Genomic DNA, 13,366 nt, shown 5'->3' with positions numbered 1-13,366 from the left:
GATAACAAAATTCAAAATTTCTGTTTGTTGTTATACAAAGTATTTTTGTAAGCGGAATTTGTAAATTAAGGAATAAAAAAACATTGATATTTGCTGATTTGCACAGTTATTGCAAGAGTGACCATTACATTGTAGATCATCAGCATAAAAGAAAAATTTTCTATATGTACAATAGTGGTTGCTTTATCATTCTTTTCACTTGGTTTAATTACACTAGCTTAGCATATGCACATATCCAGAGAAAATACAATGGAATTCATCTTTATGTTTTCCATTTATACAGCTGGGCTGACACATTGCTGAGGCAGTTTTGGTTAAGTACCTTCATAAAGGATGTAACAGCAATTCCCCTCCTGGATTCAAACTGGCAGTGTTTGTGTTAATAGCCCTTTTACTTCACCACTATGCAACACAGCTGCCCAGAAAATTCAAGGAAATATTTATCTGCAATCCAATGCAACATTTATTAAATTGAGGCCCAATCTGGCAAATTTTAATACATGAGAATTACATACTGTAGATTACACTTGTCCAAAAATTCTTTCATAGGTCTACAGTGGCAATTCCAACAGTGTTGTTGTGGTAGCAGTATAGCATAGTGGTAAGGAGCACCACTCCGAAAGGTTGCTTGTTCAATTCCCCACTGGGACACTGCTGCTGTACCCTTGGGCAAGGTATTTAACCCGCAACTGCCTCAGCAAATATCCAGCTGTATAGATGGGTAGCATGTAACAACTGTTCAACCAGTTGCTCTGGAAAAAACGTCTGCTGAATGAAAATAATGTAATGTATTGGGACTGTAGTATGCCTACAGCACATTCCCATATTGACTCCACATTTGATAAGTAGTTCTCCAAATTGTCACTCATGTACCCTTTCTATATCTACAATGACAGCTCCTCATAGGAGAGGTAATACCAAGATAAAGAACCATTTTTGAGTAAGTAAACTGAAAAAGTGATACATCTCTAAATTCACTACTGAAACTAACTTCAAACTATTGCAATGCAATCTCAAAACAGATTAAAATAGTGATATCAACGTGAACAAAAATGCACATTATTATTAACTCACTGCAAATAACTATTCCAGGTTTGGTTCAACATTTTCACACTTAATAATTGAACTCTTCACACCAGTTCCATGGTTAATCATGAGCCAGTTCGTCAAACAGAACGACTGATCAATGATCACATGTGTTCAAATTAGCAATCACAATGAACGTCACTCTGAAACACTAATTCCTCTTTTCAGTCATTACACAGCATGTTTTTTCCCTTCACTGAAATGAATGAAATGTTTTGTAGAATGCATTTGTCTTCATTCAATGTTAAGAATTAAGTGCACGGTAGCTTGAATAGTGGCCTAATTGCATAGTTATAATGCCTGTAATAAACTGTAATGAACTGTAATAAAAAACACAAACGAACCAAAAACAAATGTATCACAAACATTAACTGGAATGTGACTAATCTGGTCAATGTGGCATGTGGGTTACAGATGAAACAAAGATGAGGTTCCTGTTCTGTGTAACTTTACATTTAGCAGACTTATGCAAGACTTACAAATACAGTGTTTGGAAGTCGCTCTGAGTAAGTCTGCTAAATGATGTATTGTAATGTGAAGTTAGAGTAGGTACACATCGCAAAGTATTACAAGAGTCAGTAAGATGCTGAGGTATTATAGAGTGTATAACTTGTGTGCGAACATCCGAGGGGGATGGGTTGTCAATATGCTGCAATGGATGTTCATTACTGACTCAACTACTTCATCTACCACTGAATATGTTCACCTGCCATTCTCAGAGTTACTTTAATTGTATGTAAAGTAATGTAATGCACAAAAATTTAAGACAATATAATAATGTGATTGCTGTGCAGTACAAAGCTTTTCAAAGATAGAATTCTGGTTTGAGCTATAGATTCTACTGTGTGCAACAAAACCACTTCCCTTGTATCTTTAGTGGCATGTTCCACTGAAGAACTAGCAGGGCACTTGGGTAATTGTCATTCAAGGCAATACCATAAGCATGCTATCATTGCTAAGGCAGTTCAAAACCCAAAGCCTTTCCTGCACATTTATCACACAACACTAGGGAGTGGGATATTTTGTAGTTTTATGGACATGACCCACTGAATGATGAGTACAAGGTCAAAATCTAAAAAACATAAGAAGAAAAGTGAGCGTTGTTCCATACGGAAATGAAACTACGGATAAAATGAAAATACGGAAATGTTTTTTTTTTTTTTTTTGGACAGGATATAGAAATAGGTCATTCTTCTGCTTTTAAGGACCACTGCCTTCCTGTGTATTTTGTACTATCTTTATCGTTTTTCTCTGTGATTTATTTTGGCAGACAGTCTTGTTCAGATTTATTCAATATGACAGATGCAACAAGAACATCGATACAGAACCCGCTAGTAACCCAGCAAATAAAGAATGAAGTTGAAAACCATGCCAATATACAAGCGTAAAATGAAAACCAGTTCCCAAGAGTGAAAATAACTACCATATATTCATGAGAACCCACAGTATAAAAATGATAACATTACCTTATATTACCATGTTCACATGGGTGTCAGGTAATGGTACCTAAGAGCAACATTAATTTTCCTTGTACTATTGTACTATGATCCTCACAAGGACAGCAGTAACAATCAGTGGAGACAAGGGGAAGCAATAATTGATATATTATGAGAGGCTGAAGTCCAGCCAAGGCAGCAGCCACACTCTGAGTGAACTGATGTATTCTGGTGGAACAGGCAGGAAAGCCAGGCAAAAAAAGTTGCATGGTGCTGGGACTGAGATGAGCAGGATATATATATATATATATATATATATATATATATATATATATATATATATATATATATATATATATGAGTATACATAAATATACTTTTTTATTTGTTAGTGTTTCTTTGAATGAAAGCTTGCTCAGGAGCTTGCACTTAATTGAGGACAATATAAATATCCAATATAAATGAGCCCTTAAGGCTATTAATCAGACTGAAACTCCTCATACATCACTGAAACACTCATCATAAATTTAACGCTCAAAGATCACACACAGTCACTGATTATTACAGAGCCTTTCAGCATTTCTCATGCATGCATCAATTTGAAGCTGCTGTTGTGCCAGTAAGAAGGACATCATAATCTGAGTTAGAAATATTCCTCGACACAATGACCTATATTGTTTTCCGACAGTCTTGCATTCCTTTCTTTGCAAAGCTTCTGATCTGATTTGAACGCAGCTGTACTGACTGGAAGAGCCTCTGGTTTCGTCATCAGCTTGGTATGTTTGTTTTCAAAGACGATATTGTCCTCATGTTCTGCTGTGCTTTCCTCATGTACAGTCCTGTACTGTTCATGCCTGAATATTCCCAGGTGGAAATGAGGGAAATTGTTTGTAGAATATAAGAAATAGCAATGTGTCTGCATTACAATTTACAATATATATAGTGACATCGCCAATACACCGTGACATTTGCCACTTAAAATGGAGAATTTTCAGAAATAACATTAACCTTTTTGGCAAGAATTGAGACTTTGAGACTTTTACAATATATGGAAACGTTCAATTTAATTTCAATAAATGAGTACGATGTAGCTTATAGTCACTGTTTCCACATACGTACGTTTAAAATGACGGACACGAATGTAACGTTATCCACTTCACCAGCTAAGCGGACGCTGTGTAGCTGGCTATATCAGAAATTTCTAGTTAGTGGGCTAAGTTACTGTAGTTTCAGTAGCTGAAGCCTAGATGTGTGACGTATAGTATTTTTAAATGTAGGCTAATATAGTACATTTAAAAATAATTAAATTTGAAAGTTTGGGTGTGTCAACTAGCTATATGAATGGACTATATTCTGCGGATGTGCACATATTGTAATATATATTTTGTTCAAAAATAATAAAATAGTTGCCTAATTTAATATGAGTGCTGAATTATTTCTTTGGTAAGTAGCCATGGTATGTGGTAAGTGGAATAAACCACTCCTTCGCCGCGGGGCCGTTAACCACACTAAAGTAGTTTATTACATAGAGCCGTACCGCCAGTTGTGGTTTATTCCTTAGAAGGTGTCTGGTTATAGTTCCACGGTGTGAATAGTGTCAAAGACCGTTAGCTGACGTAGATCACTAGAGATTAACAGCTAATGTTAGCTTTCTGAGCTAGTCTGCTTGCACAGTTGCCAGCTAAGGAGCTAACTGATGCATTATTTTAGTTAAAGTAGTCACAATGTTTCTTATTCTGATAGAATTTGGCTTTATGGTGGGCCTATATTTACAGTACATTTGAACCATTGTTATTATACACTACAATAGACCACCACTAATTAGGTTGCTCCTGAAGGTAATTGAATTGAGGTTTGCCAAAGCAAAAGGGGCTGAATACTTTTGCAAACAGCATTTTCCATTTTTCATTTTCTTAAAAAATATTTTGTGGTGTAAAACTCATGTTACTTACTAGTAATTCATTAAAAGTATTATTGTTGTAAATTAAAATATCATATATAGAAAAATGTTAATCTATTAATTGTTATTCAGTGAAATTAGTGATATAACAGGGGGTTTGAACACTTTTGCAGGGCACTGTATGCATGTCACATTCTCGTTAAGGGCTGAGCTCCCCTAAAGGTATGATCCTAGAATCGCACCTGGTACCCACGTGTCTGCACATCAGTTGTAAAAGTTGTGTCAGCGTACACTACCATCGAAGATCATAGTTTAACAATCAAAACTTTCTTCAATATTATTCTCACGTTCCGACGTGACGTTTTTATACCACGCCAAATATTTATATAAAAATACGATTGTTGTGGCATGTTGTGCGTTTTGCTCTTGATAATAATACAAAATTTGTACGGGACTGGGTGTTTAGTTAAAGAACTACTGAAGTTTGAATGTCTTGCGATTTTGAATGCCAAGATAGGTTTACAGTGAATTTTAACCAAGCAGTGGTTAATGAGCACAAGTCACACGTCACATAAAATAATTATAATTTTTTAAAACACACTGACATTATTGCGACATATCGTCTATTCCTGGAAGTGCTTCTGAATGCAACGAAAACAACGAGTTGGTACTTCCCACTACCAAGCGCTAGCCCATAAATACTCGAAAGCTCCTCTGGAAAACAGCCTCGCCTTTCGTCACAGAATACAGTTACCGGGACCCTGCCTGCAACAAAATGGGGAATGCTAACGTCTGTCTGAAACGGTGCTTCTATGTCTTCTGCATCCTGTTCGGGGTAAACTCCTGTTGTCATCCAGTTGTAAAAGGCTGTATGAGATTAATCTGTTCTTTCGAGGTGTTTCCCGTTATGTTGCGCTTTCATGCTGAGTATTGACAATGGCTGTATTTGCAACTTTGCAATGAGGGAGCATAACACTTGTTTTCATGTCAGTAGGAAATATGTTTTAGTCTCCTTAAAACACGTCCGTCCATGAGGTGTGCTGCATCTCTTTGTTTACTTGTTGCCGCTGTCACTGTATCCACCTCTAGACTGTAGCCCATGGTTTTGTTAACTGAATGTTGACTCAGTGAACACCAGATTAGTAGAACTCGAATGTAATGGTGAAACACCGCTCTGTAATATCAAGAATAATACACCAAGTTTAGTCTTCAGGTGAAAAGCCTATTGAGGCTAAGTAAGCATTCCTGTGGGTTGCAGTTGTAGTGATTATGACATAGAGATCCATGCCATCTGCATACCACTTGTTCCATTTAAACATAACACTACTTTTCTGAATCTTAGCTGAGGAAAAAAGAAGTGCATCTCCTCGTGGGCCTTTAAATTAACGTGGTGTAGGGAGAAAAACATCTGGGGCAGTGTTACTTTAATGCTAAGTGTTTATTAGTACAAAACAATAACACTTTTAATGTTTATTATTATGCCTGACAAGTGACAATCTTTGGCATGTGCAGTGTGCACAGAATGTCTGAACAAATACTATCCTTGGGGTTCGTTGTGATGTTTCTGTTGAAAATGTCCAACTGGAAAATCAAATAAGGTAGAGTGTTATTGCTCTTTTCTGAGAGGTCAACGTGGGCTGTATTGCATGCATTGCATTTTTCCAAGGAGAAAGAGACAGTTAATCCATTTGTCTCACAGTCGTAGTTTCCCTTCTGTGTCCCTCCATGTGATGGCTGACATAACAGGTTCTGTGGGTAGATCTGGCTGATGCAGCGCATAATATTTCATTGCGCAATTGGAACTTCCTGTTTTGTACTCATTCCTGCTTAAATTATGCTTCTCCTGTTTTGGGTTAGATCTGATCTGGTAGACGACTGTTAAATGACACGAATCATTTTACATTACATTATTGGCATTTAGTAGACACTATTATTCAGAGAAGCTTACGTTGGTTGTTACAATGTTATCCATTTATACAGCTGGATATTTGCTGAGGCAGTTGCAGGTTAATTACCTTGCCCAAGGGCAGAGTAGAAGTGTCCCAGTGAGGAATATAACCAGCAACCTTTGGGTTATGAGTCCTGCCACTATGCTATACTGCCACCGTCACACCTCACATATCTGTTCTCTGTCCTACAGATTATCGGGGGCCTCCTGCTGGCCTTGGCACTATTTGGACACGGTGCATACGAAAAATCTGAAGAGGTAAGACTGAAGCAAAGGCTGTCAAAGAACATATAACCTGCGCTGTTGTATAATCAGGTGCCGCTATTGTACACTCAGAAGCAAAGATTTGTGAGGCAGATTGTAACGTGACACAGTAACCAGGTAGCACTGCACCTCAGGCTATACTGATAACAGTGATGTCATTTTTCTTTATGTGCAGATTGATGAGATGCTGCCAGGAATCATCGTTTTTTATGTTGTGGGTGCAGTTATGATACTACTGGCCTTGATTGGGGCATATGGACGTAAAGAGAGGAAATGGGCACTGATCTTGGTAAGCCTGTCAGTACAGGTCCCTGTGACCTGAAAAACACAATTTGCTACAGTGGACATCAAACGGAGACTAAAAGCACTTACCACTCACTTACTTCCCTCAGAAAGCTATAGGGGGCATTTTCTCTCACAACTGGTACTTTTCTTAAAATTTGAATAATGAATTTCTTCTATTCCAAACCTCATGAGTTTGTCTGCGACTGAAGTTATTTTTAAAAATTCAGCACGAAAGAAAGCATGAAATACTTGACTGCATTACACAAAGTTAAAGACAAAGAACCACAGCAATTGGATTGATTGCCACCCAAGGAAGGGGAATGTAGTCCAAAGACAACTGCCTCCACTTGCACCCAACACCCACTCTTAATATTTGTCTCAGACAAGTCACAAGAATATCTGGACCAAATGGAGCCGAGTCTACATTATGTGCTAACGGGGCACAGCATGGTCAAGCTGTTGTACTTGAAAATGACAAAATTGGTTTTAATTTTTTTTTTTACTTCTACCATTTTCTCTGATTATCACTCCCTTTTTAGTTGTTGTCCAAATTGTTATTTTTGTTAGATTTGTTACTCTTGTGGTATTGCATTCCTGTTAGGCCGTAGCAATACAGTCATTTGTTAAATGTGCTACATTAATTTGACCTTAACTGAACACAGACTGTCTCTGTAGTTTTTCATAGGGATGGCACTGATGTGTTGCTTCTTCCTGTGGGTATCAGGGAGTGTGGCAGTATCGAGACGAGAGGTATGACAAACTTAATATTCATCTTCTGTTCTCAAACAGAAGTACTCGGTTTTTGTCAAATTTGTGCAAATTTATTGCTCTGAATTAATTTTAAGGTTAAGAGCCAATTGAAAGATAAACACACCAAGCATAGTGATGACTTTATACGGCAGACGTATAAATCCTTAGTCTATGTCTAACTAAACACTTTCCTTGTGGTATGTGTTATACATGAGCTTGAGGTACCTTTTCCAGTCATCTGTTAATACTAGCAGAAGTAAAACATGTCATTGATCAGTTTGTGTCAATGTATATTATGCAGTCATTTTTGTAAGTAAAAAGCAGATCACTTGGTCTCATGGAAGTCTGTCTGAAATTTCATGCCAACAATAGATTATACTTTCCTTTTATGGGAGGGATCTTGAAGATAGTTGTGATATCTAATGTGTTTGTCAGTCAGGTGTGCGTCGATCATGGAAGGATTTGAAAGCTGACAAGTGCTTCTGGTCCTCGCATACATGGGAATAACTGTCCAAGAACAGGGACCCAAATTGAATGTAACAACAGTGCTCATTTATGGGTTATTTAAAATGCCATGTATTCAGCTTTTGCTGAAACAAACTCAAAAAAACAGTGTATATAAATGTACCAGTCACCTGAATTCTTAAATGTGAAGTGTGCAGTGATTTGAACCAGGCCCTTAATTTCCTCTTTGTTCATTTGAAGATCACAAACGCTTTGAACAAGCATTATGAGGGTGCAGTGCCGTTGGACAAGGCTGACCAGTCCACACAAGATGAGGTGGAAGCAATGCAAACTGAGGTATTGTCTACTGTGGCTGCTCTACCCCCCTGAGCCCAGTTACCTTATCATGTTTCTAAAATGCACCTGAAGTATTTTTTCTGAATCACAGTCTCTGACTCACACCTCTTACAGTATTTCACATATATATGTCTGTGAGGTGGCTTTGAATTTCTCCAGAATAAGTTTGAGATGCATCTTAAATATTTCTTCAAGACTTAAACATATATGTACACGCTATGGGTGCTGTTGAAGCAAAATCAATGCATCTGTGTAATGCAGACACCAGTTCCTAGGGTTGTTGTCAAAAGGGTGTGTCAAAATCAATTTTGGTAATAAAATAGTAAGTTGAATCTTATCTGACCTCCCTAGCTACACTACCCGTTCATGGCAGCGGCAGGGACTTTAATCCAGTCAGCTAATCCTTACCTAATTGTCTTTCATCAATCTCCTGCTTTTTAGGTGCTTCCAAACCAGACATATAACTCTAAATCAGAATGACAATGGTGCTGTGTAATTTCTGCTGCTGTTTTTTACACTAACAGATTGTTTCCATGCATGTGTGCTACATTCTGATCATATGTTTTTTTTTTTCTTTGCAGTTAGAATGCTGTGGACTTAACAAGGGTTATCAGGACTGGGGGAAAACTGTTCCACAATCGTGTCTCTGTCCTGAACAATACAAAAACTCCTCTAAATGTGTAAGTGTCACACCTATGTTGTCAAAACTAAAATGTGCCCACACATCTTTTGTGAGGGGCTTTGAAAACTTAAATCCCTTTGCAGTACATGGGTGTTTAAAGTACTACTCTGAAGATGGAAGGAGCAAATAGCATTCTGGTTTTTGCTGTCTGGTGCATTTTGCCTGATACTTAGAGCCTTATATTTATCAAGCCACATTTAATGCACTCTATATGACTTGTTTACTTGGAGGTATTTATGACATGGTATATGCATTTGTTGTGCAAAGCACCTTATGTCCATAATGGTTTGAATGTTTTAAATGTTTTAGATAAAACATTTCTGAAATTTATTCGGTGTGTTCAAAAAATGAAACCCTGTTTATAATATTGCATCCTGAGGGAAATGGTTTTTCGTTCGTGATTATCCACTTTACAGTGGGGTTTCAAGGTGTCACAAAAATAGGAAATCACAAGCACAGATTTGCCATAGATTAAAATAAAAAAAAATATTAGCACAATTTTTGTCACTGGTTGAGCATATTTGCAATTTTTGTTTCAGATTGACATAAGCACTGAGGACACACCACCTGCCAATCAATCTCAAGCGTTGGTGTTTTCTGAGGTACAGTAAAACGGTCTCGTTATTTTCTGTCTAACTGGATTTGCCCAAGCACACTAATAATAGCTAAAAAGGCACCAAGGGTTTTTTTTCCTGAAAAATTAATAGTTTGCCTTCTGGTCATCATTTAAATTCAAGCAGCAAATAATTACATGCCTTAAATGCTGTTCAAAAAATATACACATTTTGAAGGAAATATTTAATTCAACACACCAATAAGATACCAAGGAAATAAGACATTTATTCATTCTTGATGTATGCAATAAAATATTTTCCCTGAGTTTTATTAGCTGTGGCTGGATGAGTGTCTCCTACAGTAGTGGTATTTTACCACTAGAGGGTGAAAAGCTGACTACTGTAGAGCTGTCTGTTCATTTGCTGTTTTTAGAGCAACCCTAGATGTGGGTTTTCTTGTCTGCATAAGTTTTTGTATGCATTACATATTTTTAAAGGTGTGGCAGCTCTTTGTGTCAAGATTTCCTTTTTCTGTTTGTGCCCATTTTCCCATTTTTGGTGCATGTTTTTACTATTCTGTCCTGAGTACTTCAGGGCCATCAGACCAGGTCACAGCATGTATACAGATATTATGCTGCTTTTTATTCTGTTTTACAAAATGTAACATCTGAGTTTGTCCCTTTCAGCCTTGCCTACCATTCATGGCCGCGTACGTGGATGAAATAGTCAACATATTTCTGGGACTGTCTTTTGGAATTTCCTTCATTGTGGTATGAGACCCTTTACTTTCTCAATACACTCCCTCTGCACAGACAAGCCATGAGTCTGCCAATGCCGTAGGCACCAAATGAAAAGATTGTGGGGACTTTATCCAACAATTGCATCTCCACTGACCATCCTTAGCTTTGGTTCAGCTATTTGAGTCAACAAACCAGTGGCCTTTCTACAGCAAATTCACTCAGGCCAATGACATGTTAGCAAGTCTGAGGTACAATAGTAATTTTTCCCCAAGCTCAGGCAAGGCCGGTAGAAGAAGTTGTGTCCATCATGTGTAAACTGGAAAAAAAAAAGAAATAGCCTGTACGTTACTCTAAACCTCCCAAATCATTTTATTCGCACATAGAGAACATGGACAACATTTCAATGTCCTGATGAATATCTCCAGGCATCCAAATGTTGTCCATGTTCTTTAAATAATTTTTCTCTGTTCAGAAGCACTCAGTCAGAAAGTGACTCCATCAGTTGAAATGTATAAAAACAGTATTCACAAAGGTAAAGAAAGTCATTTGAAGTTTGACTGGTTTCTGTAGAGTATCCCAAATATTGATGTTTGCACTTTGATTCGAGTCAGTCTTGCTGTAGGTACAGGCCCATGAAACAGATTTAGAAATGTGTGCTAGCTCTGTGATATTTGTGTTTTGTTCCGTTCAGCTGATCGGGATGATTCTGTCAATGACACTGCTCTGCCAAATCAGGAGACGACCCTCAACAGTGCCAGTGACCTTCAGTGTAAATGCCAGTGTGTCCAAATACAGGGAGCTGTCTGATGCCACAGAAAATGTTTGAAATGCCTCTGCATAAATAGGAATACCCGAGCCAGCTCTTTAGCATTTACAGATGGAATAGAATGTTAATAGTGGGATTGCTGTTGAAACACAGTCATTTTATCACAATGGGCAGAATGCTTTCATTACAGTTTTTTTACACAAGTTCCCCCTTACATTGTGACTACAACCCTAATTTAATAATCACCAGTTGGATGCTGTTGTATTCTTACCATGGCACCCACTGTGCTCATGCCAGAGTGCTGAGGTATAGCAAGTACAAACTTCCAATACACCCACATGCCAACCATGACTATGTTTCGCACTTCGGGTCTCCCAGTACACCACAGTAAGCTAAGCGCCCGTTGGAGGATGGGCAAAGCTTCACTCACGTATTTACTGACATCCGATCGACTTGCAGTAATATCAGTCACAGGGAGTTTAAAAGCGGCAAGATGAGCAACCGTCGCCGACACACCCACCCCTATTCCTGGCAAAACAAAGCCAATCTGTTCCGCTGCTTTGGCCTCCCATTCACTGTCAGCTTACACCGGGATCACATCCCGGCCATAGAGTTCAAAGCAAGGGCCTGATCAACTGAGCCACTCGGGAGCCCATCTGCTTACTTTGAAAGCAAATATTAGTGTACGTACAATGTTTGTGCATTTAAAAGGGAAAGCTGCATATTCAACAGAGTATGCAGTGTCATATGGAGCTATTCCGTACTACAGGGAATGTTGTGGTAGGACTGTATGTTAGGAGGCGTACATTTCAACATCTGTTGTCGAAGTCAGCCAAGAGTTCGGGAATAGGTGTATCACACATACACATAGTGCACACAATACATATTAAGTAACATTATGATTGTTGGTGTTTACGGGGCTTTACAAGGGCAGTTACTGTACCCTTGTAATGGTTACAGTATTTTTCAATATTAGAGGATTTACATAATTTGTGAATAGAATATGCTATGTGAAGAGGTGCTTTGGAGCCACTGTGTTCTGCAACAAAATATTTTTTGCACAAGGTCATGCACAGGTATGTCCAACATGACACAATATTTTGAAAGTAATGTTTCCCCCACAATGCCATCTTCAGAGTCATTCAGTATCATAGGACTTTAACTATGCAACATTAAAAATAATCACTGCATTTATCATAAAAAATTCATAAAGGAGTCATGAAAAATATAAATATGATGTGAGGGGGAATACTGGAGAGCCTTTTTAATTTGCTTCAAATATCAATCAGTGTTGGTTACAGCTGTTATAGACCTCATTAGGATAGAATTCATGCACATACATTTTGCACAAAAATGCTGAGCTCCAATCAGAAAAATTTTAAAAGGTATCTAGTTTCCTGAGAAAGGCACTGTGTGCTTTTTAAATGACATTTTCTCTATGAGACAGAAAAACAGGAAAAGATTTGGGTTGGATGTACTAAGCATTTATTGTATAAATTAGCCCTGTAAGGGCTCTTGGCTTCATTACTGCTTTATTCATTAGCTGTAAACAGCTTTGAGCTTCATTTTCTAATGTAAAATGACTTTATTATCCTTCCTTAAACCCCAAGATTTGTACCCTTCCTATCAGATTTCAACTTTAATATATGCAATATGTTCTTGATCCATTATTTTAATTATATTCTTGACCTTGTTTGACATTGAATCATAACTGCATGGTTAAGGACATCTGCTGCATAGCAATATTGCAACCACTGCTGCTAATCCATAAAATAATAAAGACATTTGGTGATAAGCATTTTTTCATTTGCTTCATCTTCTGTGGCTTTGTGATGTAAAATACAACAGAAGCCACTAATCACTGATTGGAATGAATCGTTGATTGACACCTCAGCACCAGGAAATGGCTGTTGGAGTGACCTGAGTACTTGCATACTGTTCGATGCTTCCGCAAGTGTTTTAATGAATCAAAACACAATTTTTAAAGTTGCCTTATTAGCACCATGACAACCATAGCAATGATTTTGTAAACTGCACATATGAATCTCCATCTCTAAAGTACTGTGACACATCTTTGGTTAAGAGCACTATATTAAATGGTGCTCAGTTAAAAACTAAGTAGTGATCGTGTAGTTGTTAAGATGTTCAGTTGTT

The 13,366-nt window shown here is 37.7% G+C and overlaps 1 protein-coding gene across 1 annotated transcript; it reads left to right on the top strand.

Moving 5' to 3' along the window:
• Positions 1-5,150: 5,150 nt before the first annotated feature.
• Positions 5,151-13,262, top strand: LOC118770374 (tetraspanin-8-like). Its single transcript, XM_036518000.1, has 9 exons — positions 5,151-5,257; positions 6,563-6,628; positions 6,810-6,923; positions 7,595-7,669; positions 8,375-8,470; positions 9,052-9,150; positions 9,692-9,754; positions 10,393-10,476; positions 11,138-13,262. Exons 1-9 carry the CDS (start codon positions 5,198-5,200, stop codon positions 11,270-11,272), a joined length of 792 nt encoding a protein of 263 aa, XP_036373893.1. The 5' UTR covers positions 5,151-5,197; the 3' UTR covers positions 11,273-13,262.
• Positions 13,263-13,366: the final 104 nt, after the last annotated feature.

This window comes from Megalops cyprinoides, chromosome 23, assembly GCF_013368585.1.
Source record: "Megalops cyprinoides isolate fMegCyp1 chromosome 23, fMegCyp1.pri, whole genome shotgun sequence".
Classification (NCBI taxonomy): domain Eukaryota; kingdom Metazoa; phylum Chordata; class Actinopteri; order Elopiformes; family Megalopidae; genus Megalops; species Megalops cyprinoides.
This window is presented reverse-complemented; position numbering and strand designations above follow the sequence as displayed.